At 38.1% G+C, this 20,416-nt stretch overlaps 2 protein-coding genes across 4 annotated transcripts in view; one reads left to right on the forward strand and one right to left on the reverse strand.

Annotated features, from left to right (window-relative positions):
- LOC110158459 (replication protein A 70 kDa DNA-binding subunit-like) overlaps positions 1-12,428 on the reverse strand; it is a 55,806-nt gene extending 43,378 nt beyond the window's left edge. The window contains exons 1-10 of one of the 2 annotated variants that reach the window (XM_020922956.2): positions 12,295-12,428; positions 11,915-11,962; positions 11,563-11,635; positions 11,385-11,493; positions 11,118-11,305; positions 10,921-11,007; positions 10,736-10,810; positions 4,970-5,096; positions 2,322-2,424; positions 2,160-2,228 (exon numbers count right to left, since the gene is read on the reverse strand). In XM_020922956.2, the coding sequence (XP_020778615.2) occupies positions 2,160-2,228; positions 2,322-2,424; positions 4,970-5,096; positions 10,736-10,810; positions 10,921-11,007; positions 11,118-11,305; positions 11,385-11,493; positions 11,563-11,635; positions 11,915-11,962; positions 12,295-12,327 (912 nt within the window). In that variant the 5' untranslated portion in view covers positions 12,328-12,428. The remainder of the gene's footprint in view (positions 1-2,159; positions 2,229-2,321; positions 2,425-4,969; positions 5,097-10,735; positions 10,811-10,920; positions 11,008-11,117; positions 11,306-11,384; positions 11,494-11,562; positions 11,636-11,914; positions 11,963-12,294) is intronic. The other variant, XM_020922957.2, reaches the window with a different exon arrangement.
- Positions 12,429-12,695: 267 nt separating this feature from the next.
- Positions 12,696-20,393, forward strand: smyd4 (SET and MYND domain containing 4). Of its 2 annotated transcripts, XM_020922987.2 has the most exons (10): positions 12,696-12,915; positions 13,016-13,157; positions 13,809-13,898; positions 15,643-16,639; positions 17,004-17,249; positions 17,775-17,959; positions 18,303-18,444; positions 18,515-18,631; positions 19,962-20,085; positions 20,216-20,393. In XM_020922987.2, exons 1-10 carry the CDS (start codon positions 12,782-12,784, stop codon positions 20,337-20,339), a joined length of 2,301 nt encoding a protein of 766 aa, XP_020778646.1. In that variant the 5' UTR covers positions 12,696-12,781; the 3' UTR covers positions 20,340-20,393. The 2 variants fall into 2 exon arrangements, with proteins under 2 accessions (XP_020778646.1, XP_055004910.1); XM_055148935.1 differs by lacking the exon at positions 12,696-12,915 and having other exon boundaries at positions 13,025-13,157; positions 13,758-13,898.
- The last annotated feature ends 23 nt before the right edge of the window (positions 20,394-20,416 follow it).

Here is a 20,416-nt window from a genome sequence, read left to right on the forward strand (position 1 = left end):
AGGCATTCATATAAAATATTTTCTCTTTAACATTAAATGAAATGTAACATTTAAACGGAAACATATTTAATATTAAACAGTTAATCTTAAGTCTCAGTCACTCAGAAGTGTCGCTCTGCTTGTAGCCTCTTTCACTATCACAAATTACCTGCAAATTCAACTCATGTATGGTTACATAAGGCAATGCTGATTAATAACTGGATAAAAAGAAGAACAATGACATGCTATGGCCAAAATAGACATATCAAAAAGAAATACAATAGCTGGATGGTTTCTGTCGAACACTGTTCCCCTTCACCATATCACGACAGATAGTGTTGTAGTTAAGTTTCCATGTGCAGAGATGGTCAAAGGTCAAAGATCAGCTTATAACTCTCTGAAGGACAGAGTACAGCAGACAGTGGTCATACTGGGTTTGAACTTGTGACTCCAGATAAAAGATGGTCATATTAAGAATAATTCTGCTTTCTGAATATTTTCTGCATTCTTTTCAAACTAACAGTTTCCTCAAAAAGACAAGAATTAAAACAAAGTAATGGTGTTGTTTTGTGATGTGCACAGAACTCAGTATGTTACAGCAGAGTTCCTAGAGTGGGGCGGATATTTTTAACACAAATTATGATTTAATTTCAGTAATTCATGTGAGCTGCATTATGAGCCATTTATATTATAATGTCTGACATCCTATACAGATGATAGACTTACTGCCTACATCTACGATTTCTAAATCATGACTGGAGGTATTAATCGAGCATAATGACACAGTGCAACTTTATTTAAGTACATATGTGCTATAAAGGTAGTGGTAAAATGAGATTATTTTCATGTATATTTAAAAAACTGCAGCACAGAGCAGTTGTCTTCCTCTGGTCTACACACATTTACATTGATCCAGATCTACACAACTGCTGTGCTTGTTGCTCAACATAACACTGTATGCCTTCTCAGTAGACACATCAGTGACAGCATTTAACACTTCAGGCACTAATTTTACCCCAAAGATAACTGCTCTTACGTCTCAAGAGATTGGTGTTAAACAGTTGGTTACAAAAAAGATATCCCGATGTCTACACTATACTTCACAGTTCTATCAACACTTCGCAACAGTAGCTATCACTTTAAATTACAATGGAAAACTACACTTTACAAATAGTGGCTTTTTTCTCTCATTTGTGCAAAAATGCCTATGCAACGCTGCTGAATGGTACTTATATCACTGTTTAAGAACATAAAACTCAGACTGAACAGAGCTGAAGGCATGTATGTGGGATAGGGAAAACAGGACATTTTGGAGCAATGGTGTCTTGAATGCAGAATACATTAGCACAAATAACACTAAATGTAATAGTAAGAAGGCAAAACAATTATAACATGGTTAAAAGCTCTTAAAAGTCAATTTTGCATAAAATGTTCTTTTAAAAAAAAACAATGCCACTATTATTTTTTAAATATTCGTCTACTGGGTCCTTCAGTAACATTTGAAGGGTATATATAATTATACTCTTAACTCTGCCTGTTCTGACACCTCTGCGTGAACATCACTCCAGCTTGTTGCCTTCTCCTTCCACAGCTCCATCACATCTCCATAAACACAGACAGAACTGAACACACTGTAATACAACCGCCTAATACTTGCCTCTGGCTCTTTCTCTGACCACAACTTCTGTGCCGAGGTGGAATTTGAAATAGGTTTATTAGTCTGAATTTGTCCAATAATACATGTTTGTGCTACTATACATTGTGCATAGAAGCTCTATTTGAATTGTAAATGCCTCTGTGAATGTTATTTCTTTGCCTGAAATGTTCCAGAGTATGGCATTAAACTTATCTTTAACTTTAACTTATCTTATATTTCATATGTATTCAATTGCATGATTTTATTTGCTTGTCTACATGGAGAAAATATATGTTTAATGTCATAGATTGAAACATTCTAAGCAAAAGAACATTTCCATTGCAACATGAACCTGTGCACGAACTGGTGGAAATTAGAATCAAATCTGGCATATGACATATTATTTAAGGTGAATGTTTTTTTGCATTTTCCCTGATGAAATAAACAAATTACATTAATGGATACAGTAGGTGAAAAGTAAATATTCAGTGATGTTGCAGTTTAACAAAGACTTTGGCAGAAATCCCTGTGTGGACATGCTCACCTTGCCTTGCTCCAGTAGAGAGTAAAACTTTTCCACTTCTTTGTTGAAAGCAGTGACCTTGATTTCTCCCTGTAGATCAACACATTTCCATCAAGCAACGTTTCATTTTCAGGATTAAACTACAATCCCCCTAAGGCATTTATATTGACATATTATACTCACACTCTGGTCCACAATTTCAAATGAGAACAGCTTCCCCTCTCCTTTTGAATTGCTCCAAGTCCGTTCTTTAGACTTATTAGTGACTCGGGCTTTGATAGTCCACCTGTTACAGCAAAATAGTGCATTATCTATACATTATATTACTAACCAATAATAATGGCTTGTATTTCCCTTGCACCTTTTACATTTTTTCATTCACAACAATTTGCATAGATATACCGACTTGATGGCACTGCTGGGTTTCAATTGACATCACAGCATGACAAAAGGATGGAAATGTTGTTCCTTGGGCTATAATGTTACTCAGTATAGCATGCAATAATTTGGTTATTATTTATCTCCCTGGACAAAGTTGGGTAGTATGGTTTTTAACTTTCTATTTCCATGGAATCCTGCAGGTGACGGTTCACCTCCAGAAAGTTATATACTGTACCTTTAATACACATGTGGGCAAGCAATATTCGTATTGCTAAAATGCAGATTTATGTAGTAATACACTGAGTTCTTGGGTTGGGTTTCCCTTTTGGATATTTTCATGGCTAAGTAAAATCAATGGGGAAAATTTTTGCCTTTCCCCATCTGGGACTCTGAAATTATTATGAAGCGTTATAATAAAATGCTATACTAATTTTTAGACTACAGTTGTATTGTAAAAGTATGTGTTTTCGGCTGACTAGGCAAATTAATCAGGACTTTGAAACGCTTTTTTTACAGAGCATTTCTCAAAACACATATCAGTCAAGAGTGAAATCACTGCACCACATTATACAAGTCCACAGAAGATTGAATGATTATGTATAAGAAAAACAACTTAAAGACTAAAGTACATGTGCCAAGTTCCTGGATTTAAGTCTTTTTGTGGTCTTGAACATCAGCCAGGCACCCTAGCACTTTTTGACTGCACTGATAATTGCACAGTAGCGGCGGATAGTCACACCATAACTTCACTGACAATTAATTCCTCTATCACAGGACCAGCTGCTAGCCCTGGGTGAACCCTTTCTCTGTGTGTTATGGATAAGACCGCTACTATCAAGTTTATGGATGCCAGAAGCCATTTACAGCATGGTCTAGATGTCATTAGTTGGGCAGAAAGAATGAGAGAGCCATGCAAAACTAAATAAATGACTTCATACTGTGTTATATTGTGGTTGAGATTCTTACTACAATTGTGTAAGGGCCGCAGCAGCTAAAGACATTTATTTTACACACTGTAGGTTACTCATGAAAAGTTACAGTAGTCATTAGTCTATAACAACACCTGGAGGCATAGTTATCTTTACAGCATGCAATTTCAACAGGCTTTTGTCATTATCACAGCCCCAAACATGGAGGTCTGATGGGAACCTCAAGTCATATAAGGTAAAAAGAATGAAAAAACTGTGCTAAAATGGACCCTGGGGTAAAAACTGTAAGAGGAAAAGGAATGGGAAAAATACAAGTCAGACCAAATCCCCACCGGGCCAAATAACAGAATCAAAACCTCAGCAGCGGACCATAAAAACCCAGCGGTACCTGCCATTACAGTGTCCGTTTCTGAGGCGAGATCGCTCAGTTCATTTCCATGCAAATAGCCTGACTAACTCTCTCTCCCTTCATCTTTTTCTCCCTTTCTCAATCTCTCTCTCTCTCCCACACACCCACATGTTTCGATATAGAGAGAAGTCAGTGCAGCAGCATTCCCATACTGGGCCCAGAGTGTTTCACACAAACAGCACAAATGAAGATCAGCATGAGAGGAAGTGAACAGGAGGAGGGTAATTATTCCACCGAAAATGTGATGATGATTGTGTGGGAGCTTTATTATATGTGAAGTCCACATGCGTAAGGTACGCAAGTGGTGATTTTGTTCATGAGTCTTTTGAAAGGTGATTTGATGCTTGTCTTAGGAGAAATTCATAAGAGAAATACACATTTTAAAGCCCGCTATAGGGTTATTAACAGAAAGTTATTAAACAGTCTTACAATATATATGCAGGGAATATTTCAGGCAAATGTGGACTGTTTAATACACAGATTCATATGTTGCCTTAATGGCTGTGAGAACCGTATTATCATGAGCCTGACTAATGTCAAACTCAGGGCCTCACTGTACCAACACTGGTACAGTTGTTTGCTGTAAATAATGTGATGGAGGATGGTGATGTTTTTTATTTGTTGTGTGTGTTGTGAGTCTGCCATAAAGAACTGATGATGATGATACCACATGCTTCACAGTGGCTCAGAATTTATGCTTCACAGCAAGAAGGTTCCAGGTCTGATTCTTGGGTAGCCTGGGCCTTTCTGTGTGAAGTTTGCATGTTCTCCCCATGTCTGAGTTTCATCTGGGCACTCCAGTTTCCTCCATCAAACCAAAAAAACATGTACCAATCCGTCCAATCCTCTAGCTAAGACAGTCCTGACCAAGCCTAGCAACAAGATCTGAAGATGGGTCCCTGGATGTAGCACTGAGGGGACCACTGCTCCTAATGAGGTGCCCCAGTGGCACTGAATGGTGGGTCAAATGCAGACAGAAGTAAACTCAAATGGTGTTAATCAGATATTCACATTTGTGCTATTGAATCCCATTAAAACTCCACTATTCTAGTAGAGGTCTATCTGAGAAAACCTCTGGTCAGTGTTAATGTGTGCAGTTTGTGCTGACTTACTTGGTCTGGTATGGGTTCAGCGCTGAAATGGGGATGACTTTAGCGGGAGAGTCAGGCAAGGTGTTTGCACTCTTCATGGGGGACTTCCCTGTATAGCCTCGGCCTCTTCCTTTAGAAGGAGAGGGAGCTGTACAAAAATAAAGACATTTAAAACAACCATTACCTCAGACTGGCTAATAACCAACCTGATGAGGATTCATTCCTGCAATAAATAATTTGATAATGGAGTGAGAGCTATCTAAGAGCCACAAAAGATTGCACCACTGCTAAAGCAACAGACTTAATCAAACACAATGGGAAAAGCGCATTAGGAGCTGTTCTATTATCTGATTCAGAAGAGCTGCCAACTTGATAAAACCCTGCTAAACTTCAATTCTTCTCACTGATGTCTCTGGAGTTTTTCAGTGCTCTGCTAACAACAGTTTGTGCCAATGAATAAAAGTAATTTGTTCTGTGGTAAAACTGCCAATCAGAATTAATATCATAATTACTGTGTTTAGGCTTTTTAGTCATGGGAGAACAAACAATTAGGATCAGTTATCACTAAATCAAATTTCAAACAAAAAGTTAAGGTCTTTCAAGTGACAATCAGACTCATCAGGGTTGGAAGTTATACCTCAAGGATTTTTTTTTCTAAATTTAATTTGTGATAACTTGGTCAACTTATTTGGCACATACAGTGCTACTAGTCTATTATGTGTACAATATCAAAATTGTATATTGTAATTGTACACTGTAGACAATAAATGTTGTCAGTATGTAATTATGCAATATTACAGGCCCAGATCATTTACCTTAGAGCAATATTTTGTATAAATTCCTACTTTCAAGAAGTGGTTTACCTGCAACTGCCACAATATACCAATGTCTGAAATAAACCCAGCTCTTTGAGCCATACACTCCATCAATCTTAAGTTGGATCACTGCTTCAGTGTTCTATTGTTCAAATGGTTCCCTTTAAATAAGACAGCCACAGATGGTTTCCTGAAGAGATGGTCATTTGTTTACATTTACTTTTCATTATGTTGAAAGAACAAAGCACCTTTCCCCTGCAGAGGACAACTGATTTAACATAATTGATACTACTAGATGTCCCACCTGACATTTCCCCCATTACTCCAGGAACAAACAGTGCAAACCCTGTGTAGCAGGATTTACAACAATGATGGCTTGACAACTTATTATTATAATTACAATTAACCTTAATAAAAACTGATCCTGGCAAGAAAGTATTAACCTAACGTACCAGTTACCCACCAGATTACAAGTTCCTTCTTATTCAATAGAAAAACTTGAAAAATATGATCAACACCAGCCTACATAAACAAAGTTAAAAGAAAGCTTCCCTTTGTCAGAATGTGCCAACTCACTCCTACAGTTTAATACCATGGAATGTCCTGCTTAAACCATCTTACCTTTTGATCATCTACAACATGAGGAATGGCAATATTTTGACATAAAAAGACTAGACTCCTTAGGGACCAATCATGTGCATGTTCAGCCCACCAAAAACTCATCACTTCCATACATGGTTTAAGAACTGTGCTCGTAATGTGTGTCTGTGTAGGAAAAGTGTAAAACCCTTTGGGAAATCATAGTCTGAACAACCATTTTCAGGCGAGTGGTAATTAACATCAATATTCATACCCACACAATCCGGATGGAGTGTTAAATTGAAGAAGAGGGGAGCTAAGAAGTGTTGATGATGGCATGTGGGGGGTGGGGAGCAGATCTGGGAGAGGGCTTCATCAAAGACCCTCATTTTATGTGATTAGGATCAGACCAAGATCTGCCAATAGTAAAGATGCAGGGAAGAGCTCAGGAGTATGTGCACATCAGCAAAAACAGCTATAGACTTAAAGGGGGCAATAGACAGTGGGTAAAGTGAGTCAAGTAAAGCCAAACAGTGCAAATGATGTTGGTTATTTGACCAGAAAGAGTTTAGACATCAGCCTACAAAACTTTTCTTTCACCATAAGAATTTCAACATGCACGTCTTTGAAGGTGAGTGGGTTTGATGAGGATTTAAAATATACTTTTGGAGAGATGTAATTTAACTATGAAAAGTAAAAAATACATGAATTAACACAAAATGATAATAAATAGGTAAGAGACTAGATTTGAAAGGCATCCTGGCCAGTGGTTCTTTCAGTGAGGATTAAAAGAACTGGAATTCTAAAGTATGTTAAAATGTAAACATAATAAAACACATTGAAGTAATTGTAGCTTAAAGGGCCAGTATTATCCTATTTTCTGATCTATGTTATAATGTTGTTTCCCCATCACAACCATTCCTGGAGTTGTGTTTTGTTTCATTCATATATGTTTAACACAAAAACCCTGCATATTTAGGTGGACTTCTTTTCTCACACTGAAAGCACTCTGTTCCACCTTGTGATGTCATGAGGTAATACAGGAAGTGCTCCACCATATTTTATACACCTTCACTAAAATTATTTGGATGATTTCAGCCCTGGAACTGCCAATCTCTATTATAGTAAAGGTAAAAGTTAGCTATTAAATTGAAAACCACAGCTTCATGACATCACAAGGTGGAAGAGAGCATTTTGAGCTTTGGAGATGTAGACAGACTAATAATACCGGGCTACTCAATCATGTGTGAATGAAAAAAACACAACTCAAAGTATGCTTCTGATGAGGAAACAACAATCTAAAATGGCTCAAAGCTTACAAGAGTCAGTTTTGCATAATATAGAAGCTTTAATGCCTGCCATTTTTGTGTGTTTATGATGGGCAAGAGAGACTGAAGAGAACAGAGTTGGGGAGACTTGTGAGCCCTAAGGAAACCTGCAGAGAATGGTTAGTGATGAATAATGAATTTTTTAACTGCTCTTCGGTGAGTGCACATCTGGTTTAGGAATTTGAATATCTTCTACAAAGCTGTTTGAAGAGAGTAGATTTCCAGGGCTGCAGCTTTCAATGAATATTTAAACGCCAATGCGGTTTTACTCCTGTGTCTTGACCTTTGGCCGAATATGTTCTATGACTAGAAAGAATAATAGGCTCAGAGATGATATAGACAACGGCATTTCAAAAGTTCTCAACCAGCTTTTACTCATGTTCTTTCTCAACTATGATACCTTCATGTAAAATCATACCAACCGTTGTGCTAATTTAATAAGAGATTAACAGACTCCTTGACCTTATCAGGATCACAGACATTTTTGACCTCTATTACCACTCAAAGCATACTTCTCAAGTTTAACATGGTAACAAATGAGATTTATTTTTGACTACTTAAAGATCTGCGTCTAGATTATTTTCAGTTTAATGTATTTTATCTAGCTTGAGTGTTTCTGTGTTTAAGTGTCATAAAGAAAGCATGTCAAAGCCTGTTACTATTAAACACTTTATGTAAATTAATGTTATAGAAAAATGCTGCAACTACAGGCACAATTAAGTCAACATAACCTGTTTTCTGTCCACATACCAAAAAAGGTTGGTGGTTTGATCTCTGTTACAAGAGCTGAATACTTGTTGTGTCCTTGAGCAAGAGACTTTGTTATCTTACCATCAGACAGTTTTGGATGCAACAGTAGATCACTGCTACAGTTTTCATTTATTTGTATTGTTTGGCGAAAAATATAAAGACAGTAAAGCAATATAAGGAAGGCAATGTATTTAATTTGTTTTGATATAGTAGAGAAAAAAAATCAGTTTGCCTCAGTACAGTGTATTGAAAGCATGGTCAAAAATAAATCAGATTATTACTATCTTTAAGGATTGTGGTGAGTTTAGACCACTGGACAGTTTAAAATGAAGTAGATCTAGCTTGAAAACTGTAAAAATTGGGTATGGAGCCTTGTTATCATTATTATTAATTTAATCCAGTCACAAACCTCTGAAGAAATAAATTCTCCCTTGACCTTTAAGGACACCAAAGTCTCCCTGATCAAGCGTATTACTGCGCTTTAACATGCAGTCGCAGTTGGGACTACTTTTCTGCTGACACTGGGCTGGAGTGTTTTATAGCCGTGTCTTTGCTCTGAAGAGACGTGTTCTCACAGACGTGGCCCGGAGCCGGAGCAGAATCACTGTCTTACTCATCAGCAGGACAGATGCCTGCTTTCACTGCACCTCCGATACACTGCCTCTGGTGAACGAGAGCTCCCTTTCTAGTCATTGCATCACCCTCCTCTCGTTGGAAACCCTCCATTTGTAGCGTTTAGCCATCTCACAAGCACACCGAGATTTATCGACTAACCTAAAAAAGCAATTAACTACAGGGAAGTAATCAGGCACTTCTTCACTGCACAGTGTAGCAGAAAGAAACCACTCCAGATTTGAATGCATAGGCTGCAGAGATGAATTCAGGTCTATTTTATCAACAGCACAATTAAGCGAAGCAGCGGGTTTGGTGTTTCATCGGACTCTCTGAGGTAACATGGATCAAGAATATAACGAGCACAGAGTCCCAACTACTTAACACACACAGTAGGATGTGCTGAGTCAAATTAGTCAGGTCTCCCAAGTTCCCTCTTCGCTACGAGGGGATGTGGTCCGCAATATTCATGAGGCCGTGAACTAGAGACCCCCCCCCAGCCCACGCACACTCTTTCAGTCATTTTAGACGCACACCCACACAAACACACAAACACACAATATACAGCCAGCGCTCATTATCCACCCACACGCAGACAACCTCCACTTAAAGCACTGTTGGGTATGTTTCTGCCACACAGCAAAATCAATGTCAGTGCTGGGGGCAGTATCTGGTATGAAACTACAGTGAAACAAACATACTGCTAATAAAAGAAGAGCTGAAAGGAGAGCTACTTTAGTCATGATACACGGCACGGCACCAAGCCAACACCTGCCAGAGCGCGTCTACTTTCTTAAAAATAAAAATGTGCTGAAACATTGAGGAGAGAGAGTTATAGACTCTAGTAGTGGCAGTAGCCAGTAGGCACAAGCCCAGCTCCTCCACAGTAAATATGATAAAAGTGCACAATGTGATATGAAACAAGGCAGGAGGACAAGTCTAGTCCATTCATTTAAAATTTCCTGTGGCTACCTTCATCTGCTCTGAAAACCAACCAGTGCCTCCATCCTCCAGTTTCATCTGTTTTTTTGCCAACTCTCTAGCCTTTGAATAAGTGCGACGAATATCAAAGCTCACCAGGATTTAACTGAGTTCGCGCTGCAGTCGAGGAAATTAGACTTAAAAGTGAACAACTATTACTTTATAATCTGCTACATTAGAAAAGAAATCCAGTATAAAAAAGACTAGGAATGTTTAAACAGGAATGATTTCCTACAAGGATCCATGGCACCCTCTATTGGCGGAAGAAAGTACCCAATTCAGATCACGAAGTAAATCTGATTCATGACCTGATTCATAATATAATTGCTCCTGTTCAAATCAAATAAAAAATTAATAAACAAATAAAGTTAAATTTTGTGAAGTGCGTAAAAAGGATTTTTAGTTAAAATGCCAAATAGACTGATACATTTTGATGTAGATGGTATGAAAACAAACTCTTGGTCTGAAAAAAGAACCTAATAACATAAATTATCGGAAGACAAAATGAACCACATTGAACTATTAAATGGAAGTTATTAAATGTTTGTCTTCAAGTTCAGGAAATTAATATTGAAAGCTATTGCAATTCTTCATATTCTTCTTTAATATGAAAGATTAAATAATATTTATCATTGTGATTGATAAATGTGACTTTTTGTCACATTTCCCAGCTGTATGTGGTTCTACTGTAAAACCTCAAAGAGAAATAAACTGACACTCACTGTAAGGTCCAGGTCTTGCTTTCGATGTTGAAGGAGGAGTACTTGGGATAAACTTCTGTGGTGACGGGGTTTTATCTGTAAAGTAAAATGTAAAGATATGGTTCTTCAAAGCTGGAAATATGTTTAGATGAAGATGGTTGTAGTTCCAATTTTAAAAATATTGAATAAATCTGATTGACATTTACTATTGCTCTTGAAGTTGAATTTTGTATGTTCTGAAGTAGATGTGGAGGGAGGGGTACTTGAGAGATGCTTCTGTGGTGATGTTTTATCTACAATTTTAAAATGAATACAGCTCCAATTACATGTAGGAAATGAATTCAATTCAGGATAAATCACACAAATCTTTAGTTAGAAAAAAAAATTATGGTGCTTCACTCACTGCTCTTTGGGCTGAAGGAGTTGCTTTCCTCAACCTCAGATGCCGAGGGAGGGGTACCAGAAGCTGCCCCCTCTTGTGAAGAGGTTAGATCTGTACTATTTGAATTGTACAGAACAGGATTTCCAATCTTCTCTCCAACTTCCTCAGCTGACTTGAGAACTTCAATGTCAACTATACTAATCACAAGTCTTCCAAAAGTAAAAGATATTGTTAGTGCGCAACTTCATATACTCCATAGGAAGATATGGACAAAGGAAATAAACATACCTTCCATCTTTTAAAGAATTGACAACAACTTTTTTCAACAGACATACACAGTATGGTTCCAGTTGATTCTCATCAAAAAGATGGTTTAGCTGTGTCGCAAGTAGGAAGGCTGCGAAAACAAACACAAATAATAATTTTGTCAAAGTTACCATCTAAAGGTCTAGAAAAAGTGACTTACATGCTGAACTGTGTACCCCATCACTCATAATAAGTCGAATCCTTGGCAAGTCATTTCCAATCTTTTTGGAGTTCTACAATGCAAATATACAAAAGGCAATGTTACTGTTTGTAAACACTGGAAAAGAACGTTTTTGGTATTCAGTATTGCAACCCACAAAAATGAAATTATGGATTAATATGAACAATCAGACAGGTACTTTGCTAGAATTATTTCTCGACTGTGACTTGTTGCAGTCTGATATCATTCAAAGACTGGGCGGTATGTATAAATGAAGTGAAAATCAAATATTTGCTGTATATATTATGATTTTAAATGTACTTGTATATCTGTAGAAAGTAAAATTACTTACCAACAGCTGGAGCACTGTATTAGAAATTGGTGTGCCTTTGAACAGGGCCTAAATAAAAAAAATATCTGTGAGTAGTCCATAGATCCATGGTTTAGACCTGTCAAATATCATCAATCACAAACTGCCCATGCAATTTTTAATGTGGAGTCTGCGCATACACCGCGGTAAATCGTAAGTCTTGTTTATTTGCGTAATTAGAAAATAAACTTAAATTTAAAAGTGGTAATTAACGAAAGGTAGTGAATTGTGCAGCTGTTATTATCAGTCTCGGGAGACTATGCTAGCAGTGAGAGCTAGGAAAGATAGCTTGTTTTCCTTTTTATCTCTTCGTTTTGTATTTTAAAAGGCAGATGAATTAAAATAAACAATGTCTTTCTCACTTCGATTGCCCCTTCTGTGAGTCTCACAGTCATACTGTCCTGAGAAAAGTTACTCTGAAGAAAATAAGACGTGTCGTTTTTAGCTTTTCTTGTCTTAAGTTAAAGGGACTGCGAGTATCGCGAGAAAAAGGGTGATTTCCGTAATGACAAAATGAAACTAGAAGATAGCGGATATAACACAAAATTGTAATCAAAGTAAAAGTCGACAATCACAATTATAGCGGTTTTGACACAATTTTTGTCGTAATTTTAATTTAATTTTAAATTATTATAGTAGTTACAAGTAAACTCTACAGTAATTAAAATAAATCACTTGCCAAATTCTTAAAACGTAAACCGTGTAATGCTTTTATTCTTAGTAGTAGTCGGAAGTGGCGATGCAGTGATTGTTAACTTATGAGAGAAGTTGACGCGTGGTGCAACTAAACCCAAAACAAACTGCAAACTGCTTTATTTGATCGGTTTTCGGGATTAAGTGAGTTTTAGAATGGACCTGCCGTGTCCTCAGTGGCAGGAGCACGTTGCGGAGAAATGGGCTGCACTCGATTCTGACCAAAGGGAGAGCTTTACATCACATGTGCAAATAGATGATGTTTTTAAATTTGCCCAAAGTCTGATAACGTGAGTATCCCACGTGCATCGCCCTAACAAGTCTTATCAGTACCCTAAGCATCTTTTTTATCTTCTTTTGTGACTAAGAACTGCATATTTTCTTTTCCAGACAAGATGATCTGGACTTTCTTCAAAGCCTTTCTGCAGAAAAAAATATTAAGAGTGAAGATCAAGCTTCCAAAAGTAGAGAGAGGGGAAACTCAAGCTTTAAAACCAGAGACTACACCTCAGCTGCATTGCACTATTCACAGGTATGAAATAGTAATTGGAAGCTATAATTTACTATAACGTCATTATTTATTTAATACTTACATTATAACAAAAAGCAAAACAAGTGTATTTGTGCTGTGGTCAGGACTATTACTTTGTACTAAGTAAGCACTTATTATAGAATATAGTCATAGTAAATATGATAAATATGATGAGTAAATATGATAATATAAGTTAATATGACCTCTGACCTCTGTGTCCACTACTATTAGGTTAATACTTTACTTGACTGAAAGTTCTTTGGAATCACTCTTGACTCTTCTACACACTCTTTGGAATATTAAATAAATACATTATATAATTGACTAAAGTCAGTATTACAATAACAAAAACTTGTTTGCTTCTTTTTGCTCATGATATTAAAAATAAAAATGGTTACATTTGGCTCCATTGTGTAGGACCACACGAGAGATTACCTTTTTTGTTCCTCTAGTTGCCCAAAAGCTCTGTACTGAACCACAGTAAAATCTACTGTGTCCTTAAAGTTGCATGAGCTCCTCTGCAAAGGTTAAACTCACACTGATTCCAAATGCATTTGGGGATTTATTTACAGTTTGTGCTAAATGTCGGTCTCTTCCCAGACCTAATTAATGTGCATACACATGGAGCTCCTGTGTCTCCTGTCATGACAGGGTTTATGCCTCGCTCCCCGAAGTTCACAGCAGCTGTCTCTGTGCTATGCCAACCGCTCCGCCGCCCTGTGCCATCTGCAGCTCTATCAGGTTAGTTCATGCCATTTCAGCTGTTAAATATTGATACAAAATATATAATTGTCACTTATGCTATGATAATTAAATGCTTGCAATTTCAAGTTGTAATACAGTGATTCCCAAACTGAAATATAAGTACGACAGGTGGCTCGTGGGACCTATTTTCAGCACTGAGGTAAAATAACTTTTGCTTTTTTGTGGTCAGATGACTAAAGGTGCATACACTTGAACATACACTACATCAAAATTAGGACTAATCTCAAAACTAAACATGGATTAGACCTTGACTAGAAAAGGATCAAACCAAGGACTAAACTGGCCTCAAACATGGATCAAATCTGGAAGTGTGAACGCACTCTGCCCACACAGTCCTTTGCAGTTTATTCCTGCTGTTGCTATGCTTTTGCTAGTTTGGCTAAATTGAGTTTAATATTGTTAAGCATGAGGATAATTTTGGAATAATGTCTTATGCTGCTTATTATGTCAAAATAAATATAGTATAACTTGATGGGTTTTTTGTTGTTGTTTTGTTTAGTTTAGTTTAGTTGTGTTCACTTTTTTAGAGATTATGTTGCTTATTTGCAAAGCCTCAAGCAACAAGAAATAGTAAACAGAGTAATTCAAATATTTAAATTTTTTCGACTTTGAGCTTGTGCCCATTCAGGGCACATTAACTTATAAATAATATATTATTTACATATATGTGTGTGTAAAATATACATGAATACATTAGGAGCTATGTGGTCAGAGCCACTTCAAGTCCTTATTCAGTTAAACTTTAAATCAACTGTACTAGTCCTAGTTTAGTTAATTGAAATATAGTGTACAGACATTTGGAAAATACGATGATGACAAATTAGTTTCATCTGTTTCCACAGCTCAACAATATGCTTGTCAAGCTATTATCCCTGACAATGAAGGATCTCAATGGTCCTTCGAGACTGCAGAACTGTTTATCACCACTTGGTTGGCTGGGCTCATCTTGCTCTTGTTTTGAGCCTTATTACCAGCCTCGCCTGTGCAATTACTTTCTTTGACTCTACAAGAAAGCAACATTATGTCTCACTTGTATGCGTTCATTGCTACTTGTTCAGCCCACGGTGATTTCAGCAAAAGAAATTCAAGCTGTAGGGGATAAATAGGAAGTCTATGTCTTGTTTCAAGGTCTAATTACCTCAATGATTCACATCCAGCTTTGAGACACTAGTTAGGAGACTTATGTATAGCCTATTATGTCTGCTGTTCAGTGTATTGTCTGACTCTAACTAACGAGCATTGCGGTCAATATAAAACAAAATACCGTACCAATTCATTATCATACAGACAATGTAGCAGACAGGAGGATTAGGCTAATGAGGTCAATAGAAAAACTTTAACCCCTGAGTTAAATAATATCTAGTGTAGGTCTAACTAATGTAAATCTAATATTTCAAGATGGAAGTAGCATCTTCACAGAGGAGATACTGTAATTTTTGCAGTTCCTTCAACATATTTATTACATTGACATATGCCTTTATTCTGTCTTAAATCATTTCAAAGACTTTGTACGATATTACGATTATTATCTACTTTTTAAGCTGCCAGACAAACAAGCAATCTGTTATTTTTTATGCTAATGTTGTGTTTTAATTCTATACTTATTCAAACTGTAATTGCAGGCTTTGCATCAGCGCATATCTTTGACTATAGCCTATGACTCGCTTACTGTCACAGCTCAGTACACGTTTTCCATCATCTGATTCTGTCTTTGTTTTAGGAAAGTCTGTTTGACATTGACATGGCCTTGAAGAGCGGCTACCCCTCTCATCTCTCACACAAACTACAGGACCGCCGTGCTCTGTGTCTGCGCCACCTCTCCACGGATCAGGAGGCAAAAGCCCTTCATCCCTCAGAGAATCATAATGCAGCAGACGGGGCTGGGAGACAAGCGGGGGAACATTTCAGTTTAGGGATTTGTCCTCGGGCAGCTGTGGATTTCAGCCTGGAGAAAGGGCGACACATGGTGGCCAAAGACAGAATTGCACCCGGGGATGTCGTGCTTACCGACAGGCCATACAGCTTGGTTCTTATCCCAGGGTTGAATGAGAAGGAGAAGAAGGGAGAGTTATTTGGGACAGAGCATAGATTTTGTCATAGGTGCCTGGCTAAGACATTATGCTTGATACCATGTGAATATTGTAGTTATAGTCGATATTGCTCACAGGCTTGTCAGAAAGAGGCCTGGTTGGAGCATCACCAGTGGGAGTGTCATCTTGGATCAGATCTTGTCTTGATGGGTGTGATGGCGCAGCTCGCTGTGAGGGTGACACTAAAAGCCGGCATTAAAAACATCCAAATGGCAAGACATCTGAACAAACTCAAGGAGCCCGACAGCGATTGTGTCGGGGCCAACAATTACTGTCATGCAAATGTGGCAGATCGTTCACATGGCGATGACTCATACCTCAGTGTTTTCCACTTAATGCACCACTTGAGTCACCACAGCGCAGGGCTCCGCTTTCTGGCTGCTGTTACCGTGGCAACGCTTTACCTAAAGCTCAGTGCTAGGACAGGACCTCCGCTATCAGGTTCACAGGACCTTAGGAGACCCTTCTGGGAGACGGGCCAATCAGAGGAAAGATCAGGAGAAAAGCGGGAAGAAGCAGAGGACTCAGAGTGCGGCCCAGAGCTATGGCTGATGGGAAGTGCGGCCCTCAGGCACTTGTTGCAGTTGAGGTGTAACGCCCAGGCTATAACAGTGCTCCAGGACACAGGTTTGAGTTATTTTAGGCTTGCTGTTCTTTGCAACTTAGTGGGGTGTGATGAACATAATTTCATGAAAAGATTGTTATTACAGAAATTAAGTTTAATTTAAGTTTACCTACTATAGAGCTAATAGGTAAAGCATTAGACACTTTCTCAGGGTAATAATTACAAGACTGCATGCAATTGAAGTAATGCCATAAATAGCATATTACTCATAACACATTATGCTACTCAGTAGGCAGGACAAACCAATTATTCAAAACAAGTACTGATATCCACCTGTAGTCTTTATTGGTCTTAACTTGGTTCTGCTACAAGTAGGTTCTGATTATATGCCGTTGAAATACTGTATGTGTTCTCTTTGTCACTCAGGACCAGCCACCTCATCAGTGCAGTCCAGTCGTGAGCTGCGCATTGCTACTGCTCTGTTTCCGACTCTGAGCTTCCTGAACCACTCCTGTTGTCCAAACACCAGCCTGGCGTTCACCACTGGAACCTCAGCCAGTCCTGGCCCAGATCTGGCCAACGATTCCACAGAGAATGCAAATCATGGTGTAACAGCGACTATCAGAGCGGCTAAAGTGATCTCCTCTGGACAAGAGATCTTCCACTGCTATGGTAGAATATTACAAAACCAGTGTGTGATTAATTTACACCTTACTTACATTCCATTGTTTTAATAATTATCTGTCAGCACAAATTCATAATTCACAATATGTAAGGCATCAATCCTACAAAACAAACAAAACAACATTCACCAAAAAACAGATTGATTGCTAGAGGTATTCATCTTGCACTGGTGAATATATGACCGAAGACTTGTGTTCAAAGCAGTATTCTAATAGTTTCATCTTTTTATATATGTTCTAATAATAATCCCATATGGGAAAATCTGTAATGGTACAGATTTTAGATTTGCATACCTTCTTTGAAAAATGAAAAGGAAAGTAATAATGTTTACAAACCAATGCAAATTTTCATTTATCAAAAGTTGTCACAATTCTGTATCCAGTATCAATATTTTATGTAACCCAAGTTTTGTCCAAGTTCCTGGCCTGTCTTTACAAGCTTTACTGCTGTGGTAGTTGTTTTTGTGATTTGTCATAAGTTATATTTTGATATGGTGGTTTCTTTGATCCTCAGGTCCTCACAGCAGTCGGATGAAAACCCAGGAGCGCAGACGGCTCTTGTTCGAACAATACAATTTTCAGTGTCAGTGTGAGGCCTGTACTCTGCAGCAAGGCGAAAAGGAGCAGGCCGATGCTGAAGAAAATACCATTCTACATGAGGCTAAACTACAGTGTACCAAGTGCAAAACTGCTCTCGAAGTAGGTGGACAGAATTTTTTGCTCATTTGTCAAATCAAAAACAGAGGGTTCCTCATCATGTTGTTTGTTTCTGCTAAACTGTTTTCATGCAACCCATAATATCAATCAACTGTGAAAGAAGGAAATATTTATTTATATCTGTCAACAACTTCTAAGCTTTGATAAACTCCTTGGCACAATTAGATAGACCACTTGCTTTTTGAGACTGAAAAGTTTGATTGCTCGGCTATGGCTTTATATTATGTTTATTCTATGTGTAATATGAATGTTGTTTTTGTTTCATAAAGATCTAGGGGGATCTGAACAAAACTATTTTCTCTATTTTTCTTTGTTACATGTACAGAAAAGTAGTAAGGACAGAGAATCAGGTTTTGTCTGTTCAAAGTGCAGCCATTTTCTGTCAAGCTCTGAAGTGGACCAAAAACTGCAAGAAATCAGAGTGAACCTGGAGAGGGCAGTGCAACTCATGGAGAGAGATAAACCAGGTGTGAAGCAGAACTAAATATAAAACAGATGCTTTAAATGTATTGAATTGTTTTATTTTCACATTTCCAGATGAAGCCCTCAGACTGTTAAAACAAACCCAGGTGCATTGTGGGTGGATCCTTTCAGATATTCATCCACTGCAGGGAGAGCTGGAAGACGCTACAGCCAGAGCATTTGCTACAATGGGTAACAAACATTCAAATAATATAAGATACATACACATAGCCACTCTAATGTTGTGGAACTGATACATATTTTAATAATTGTCAATTACAAATCATTGACATGTGATTAGCTTAAAGTACAGAGCAGGACTTACTGTTTTTGGAAGGCGTAAATGGTAAAAATTAACTTGCTCTAGAAAGTGGGTATAATGTGTTGGTACTTACTTACATACAATGTCACTGTATGTGATCTTTATATAGACCACTGCACCACTGAAGTGAAAAGTGGAGTGAGTGGGTGAATTCTGTGAAGACATAAAAGCCGTATTAGTGAATGTGAATGTGTTATTGCTGTGTCATGGTGGACATTGTTATTTAGGCCAGTGAACGCATCCACTCAGCAGATAATTTTAGTCTTTTGGGGAAACTGCTGCTCAGTAATGCTTGTTTATCGTTTATCAGCAATTTCAACATTCAGGGTTTTATGAAAGCCTGGTTGTTTATGTGCTTTTCCATGTCAGTGGGGATGCATTGTTGTTCTCAAGTTATTTTGTGCAAAATGATTGAACTTTTGTCAGTTTGTGGAAGAAAACAGACAACATTTTTCCAAGAAATAAACAAAGACTCAGCACATAGAAATGTTTCATTGAATAGTCAAACATTCTGTACAGGTAAATTGAACCTCAAAGGTCTCTCGGTGTGAGTCAGCTGCCAAGTAATTTACAAAAAATAATAATGGTAAATGGTACATTTTTATTTGCCGCTTTTCCACCTTCAAGGAGCTCAAAGCACTTTACATCTAGGAACCACTCACCCATTCACACACACACTCATACACCAGTGTACGCAGACTCTGGGGGCAATATTGGTTACGTATTTTGCCCAAGGACACAAGGACAGCATTCATCTGTGGGAGCTGGAATTGCATCATCAACCTGTGGGTGAATGGATTTGACCGCTCAACCAATAATGTTTGTGTTGAGAGCAGGATTCAAACCACCAACCATCGAATCAGTGGGACAAACACTCCAGAGCTGAGCTACTGTCACCCCCAATAATAATAACAAAGCCCTTTGAGTTATACCCTTATATTAGGTTTTATCTACAGTCCATTTATCCACAATTTATTCAAGTGCCTTTTTCAAGAACCATTTTCTAACTGAGGTGGATTATGTCATGTAGCTTGCATTAGGCCTTATCTCACTTTGTAGAGATACTGTAATTTCTCATTATTTCTGACAGAGGGTCACATGCCAGTGTGCTCTATGGCAGTCACAAGCCTTTGTAAAAGAATTTGCAGTAGGAAGGGCATCTGAATTAGACTGCAGTACTTTTTTGTCTGTTATCTACAGGTGACTGGGGAAACGCGGCTGTCCATTTGGAGCGCAGCACAACAGTTATCGGTTCCCAGTTTGGAGAAGACAGCATTGAACTGGGACGACAGCTCTTCAAATTAACCCAGCTACACTTCAACGGGTAAGCAAGCATTGGACTGAGAGCCCCAGTAGTACACCAAAGTACCTCCTGCCTCTTCAGCCTCGTGTCAGTGTAGAAAACAACACACTCTTTGTCTTGTCATTTTCACTTTTCATTATTTTTCTTCCAGTGGTGCCAGAAGTGCAGCTCTCTCAGTCATTCCCAAGGTCAGGCGGCTGCTAAGGCTTCACTGTGGACCTGAGTGCGATGAATTACAGGAGCTGGGGGCCATGGAGCGCTGTCTGAGCCGCTAGTCTGTCACAAGTTTGTTTGGAAGTTTGGTACTGAATAAAATATCATGCTGCCACCACTGTCCCCGGTTTGATTCATC

This window comes from Boleophthalmus pectinirostris, unplaced genomic scaffold (assembly GCF_026225935.1).
Source record: "Boleophthalmus pectinirostris isolate CB_2022bp ecotype Guang Dong unplaced genomic scaffold, ASM2622593v1 HiC_scaffold_12, whole genome shotgun sequence".
In the NCBI taxonomy this organism is placed as follows: Eukaryota; Metazoa; Chordata; class Actinopteri; order Gobiiformes; family Gobiidae; genus Boleophthalmus; species Boleophthalmus pectinirostris.

Bases quoted from the DNA above. Each gene is read 5' to 3' on its own strand.
- smyd4 (XM_020922987.2), top strand. From the start codon at position 12,782: ATGGACCTGCCGTGTCCTCAGTGGCAGGAGCACGTTGCGGAGAAATGG. The intron at 17,960-18,302 runs GTAGGTGGACAG...TTACATGTACAG, and splicing joins AGTGCAAAACTGCTCTCGAA to AAAAGTAGTAAGGACAGAGA. The intron at 20,086-20,215 runs GTAAGCAAGCAT...TTTTTCTTCCAG, and splicing joins ACCCAGCTACACTTCAACGG to TGGTGCCAGAAGTGCAGCTC.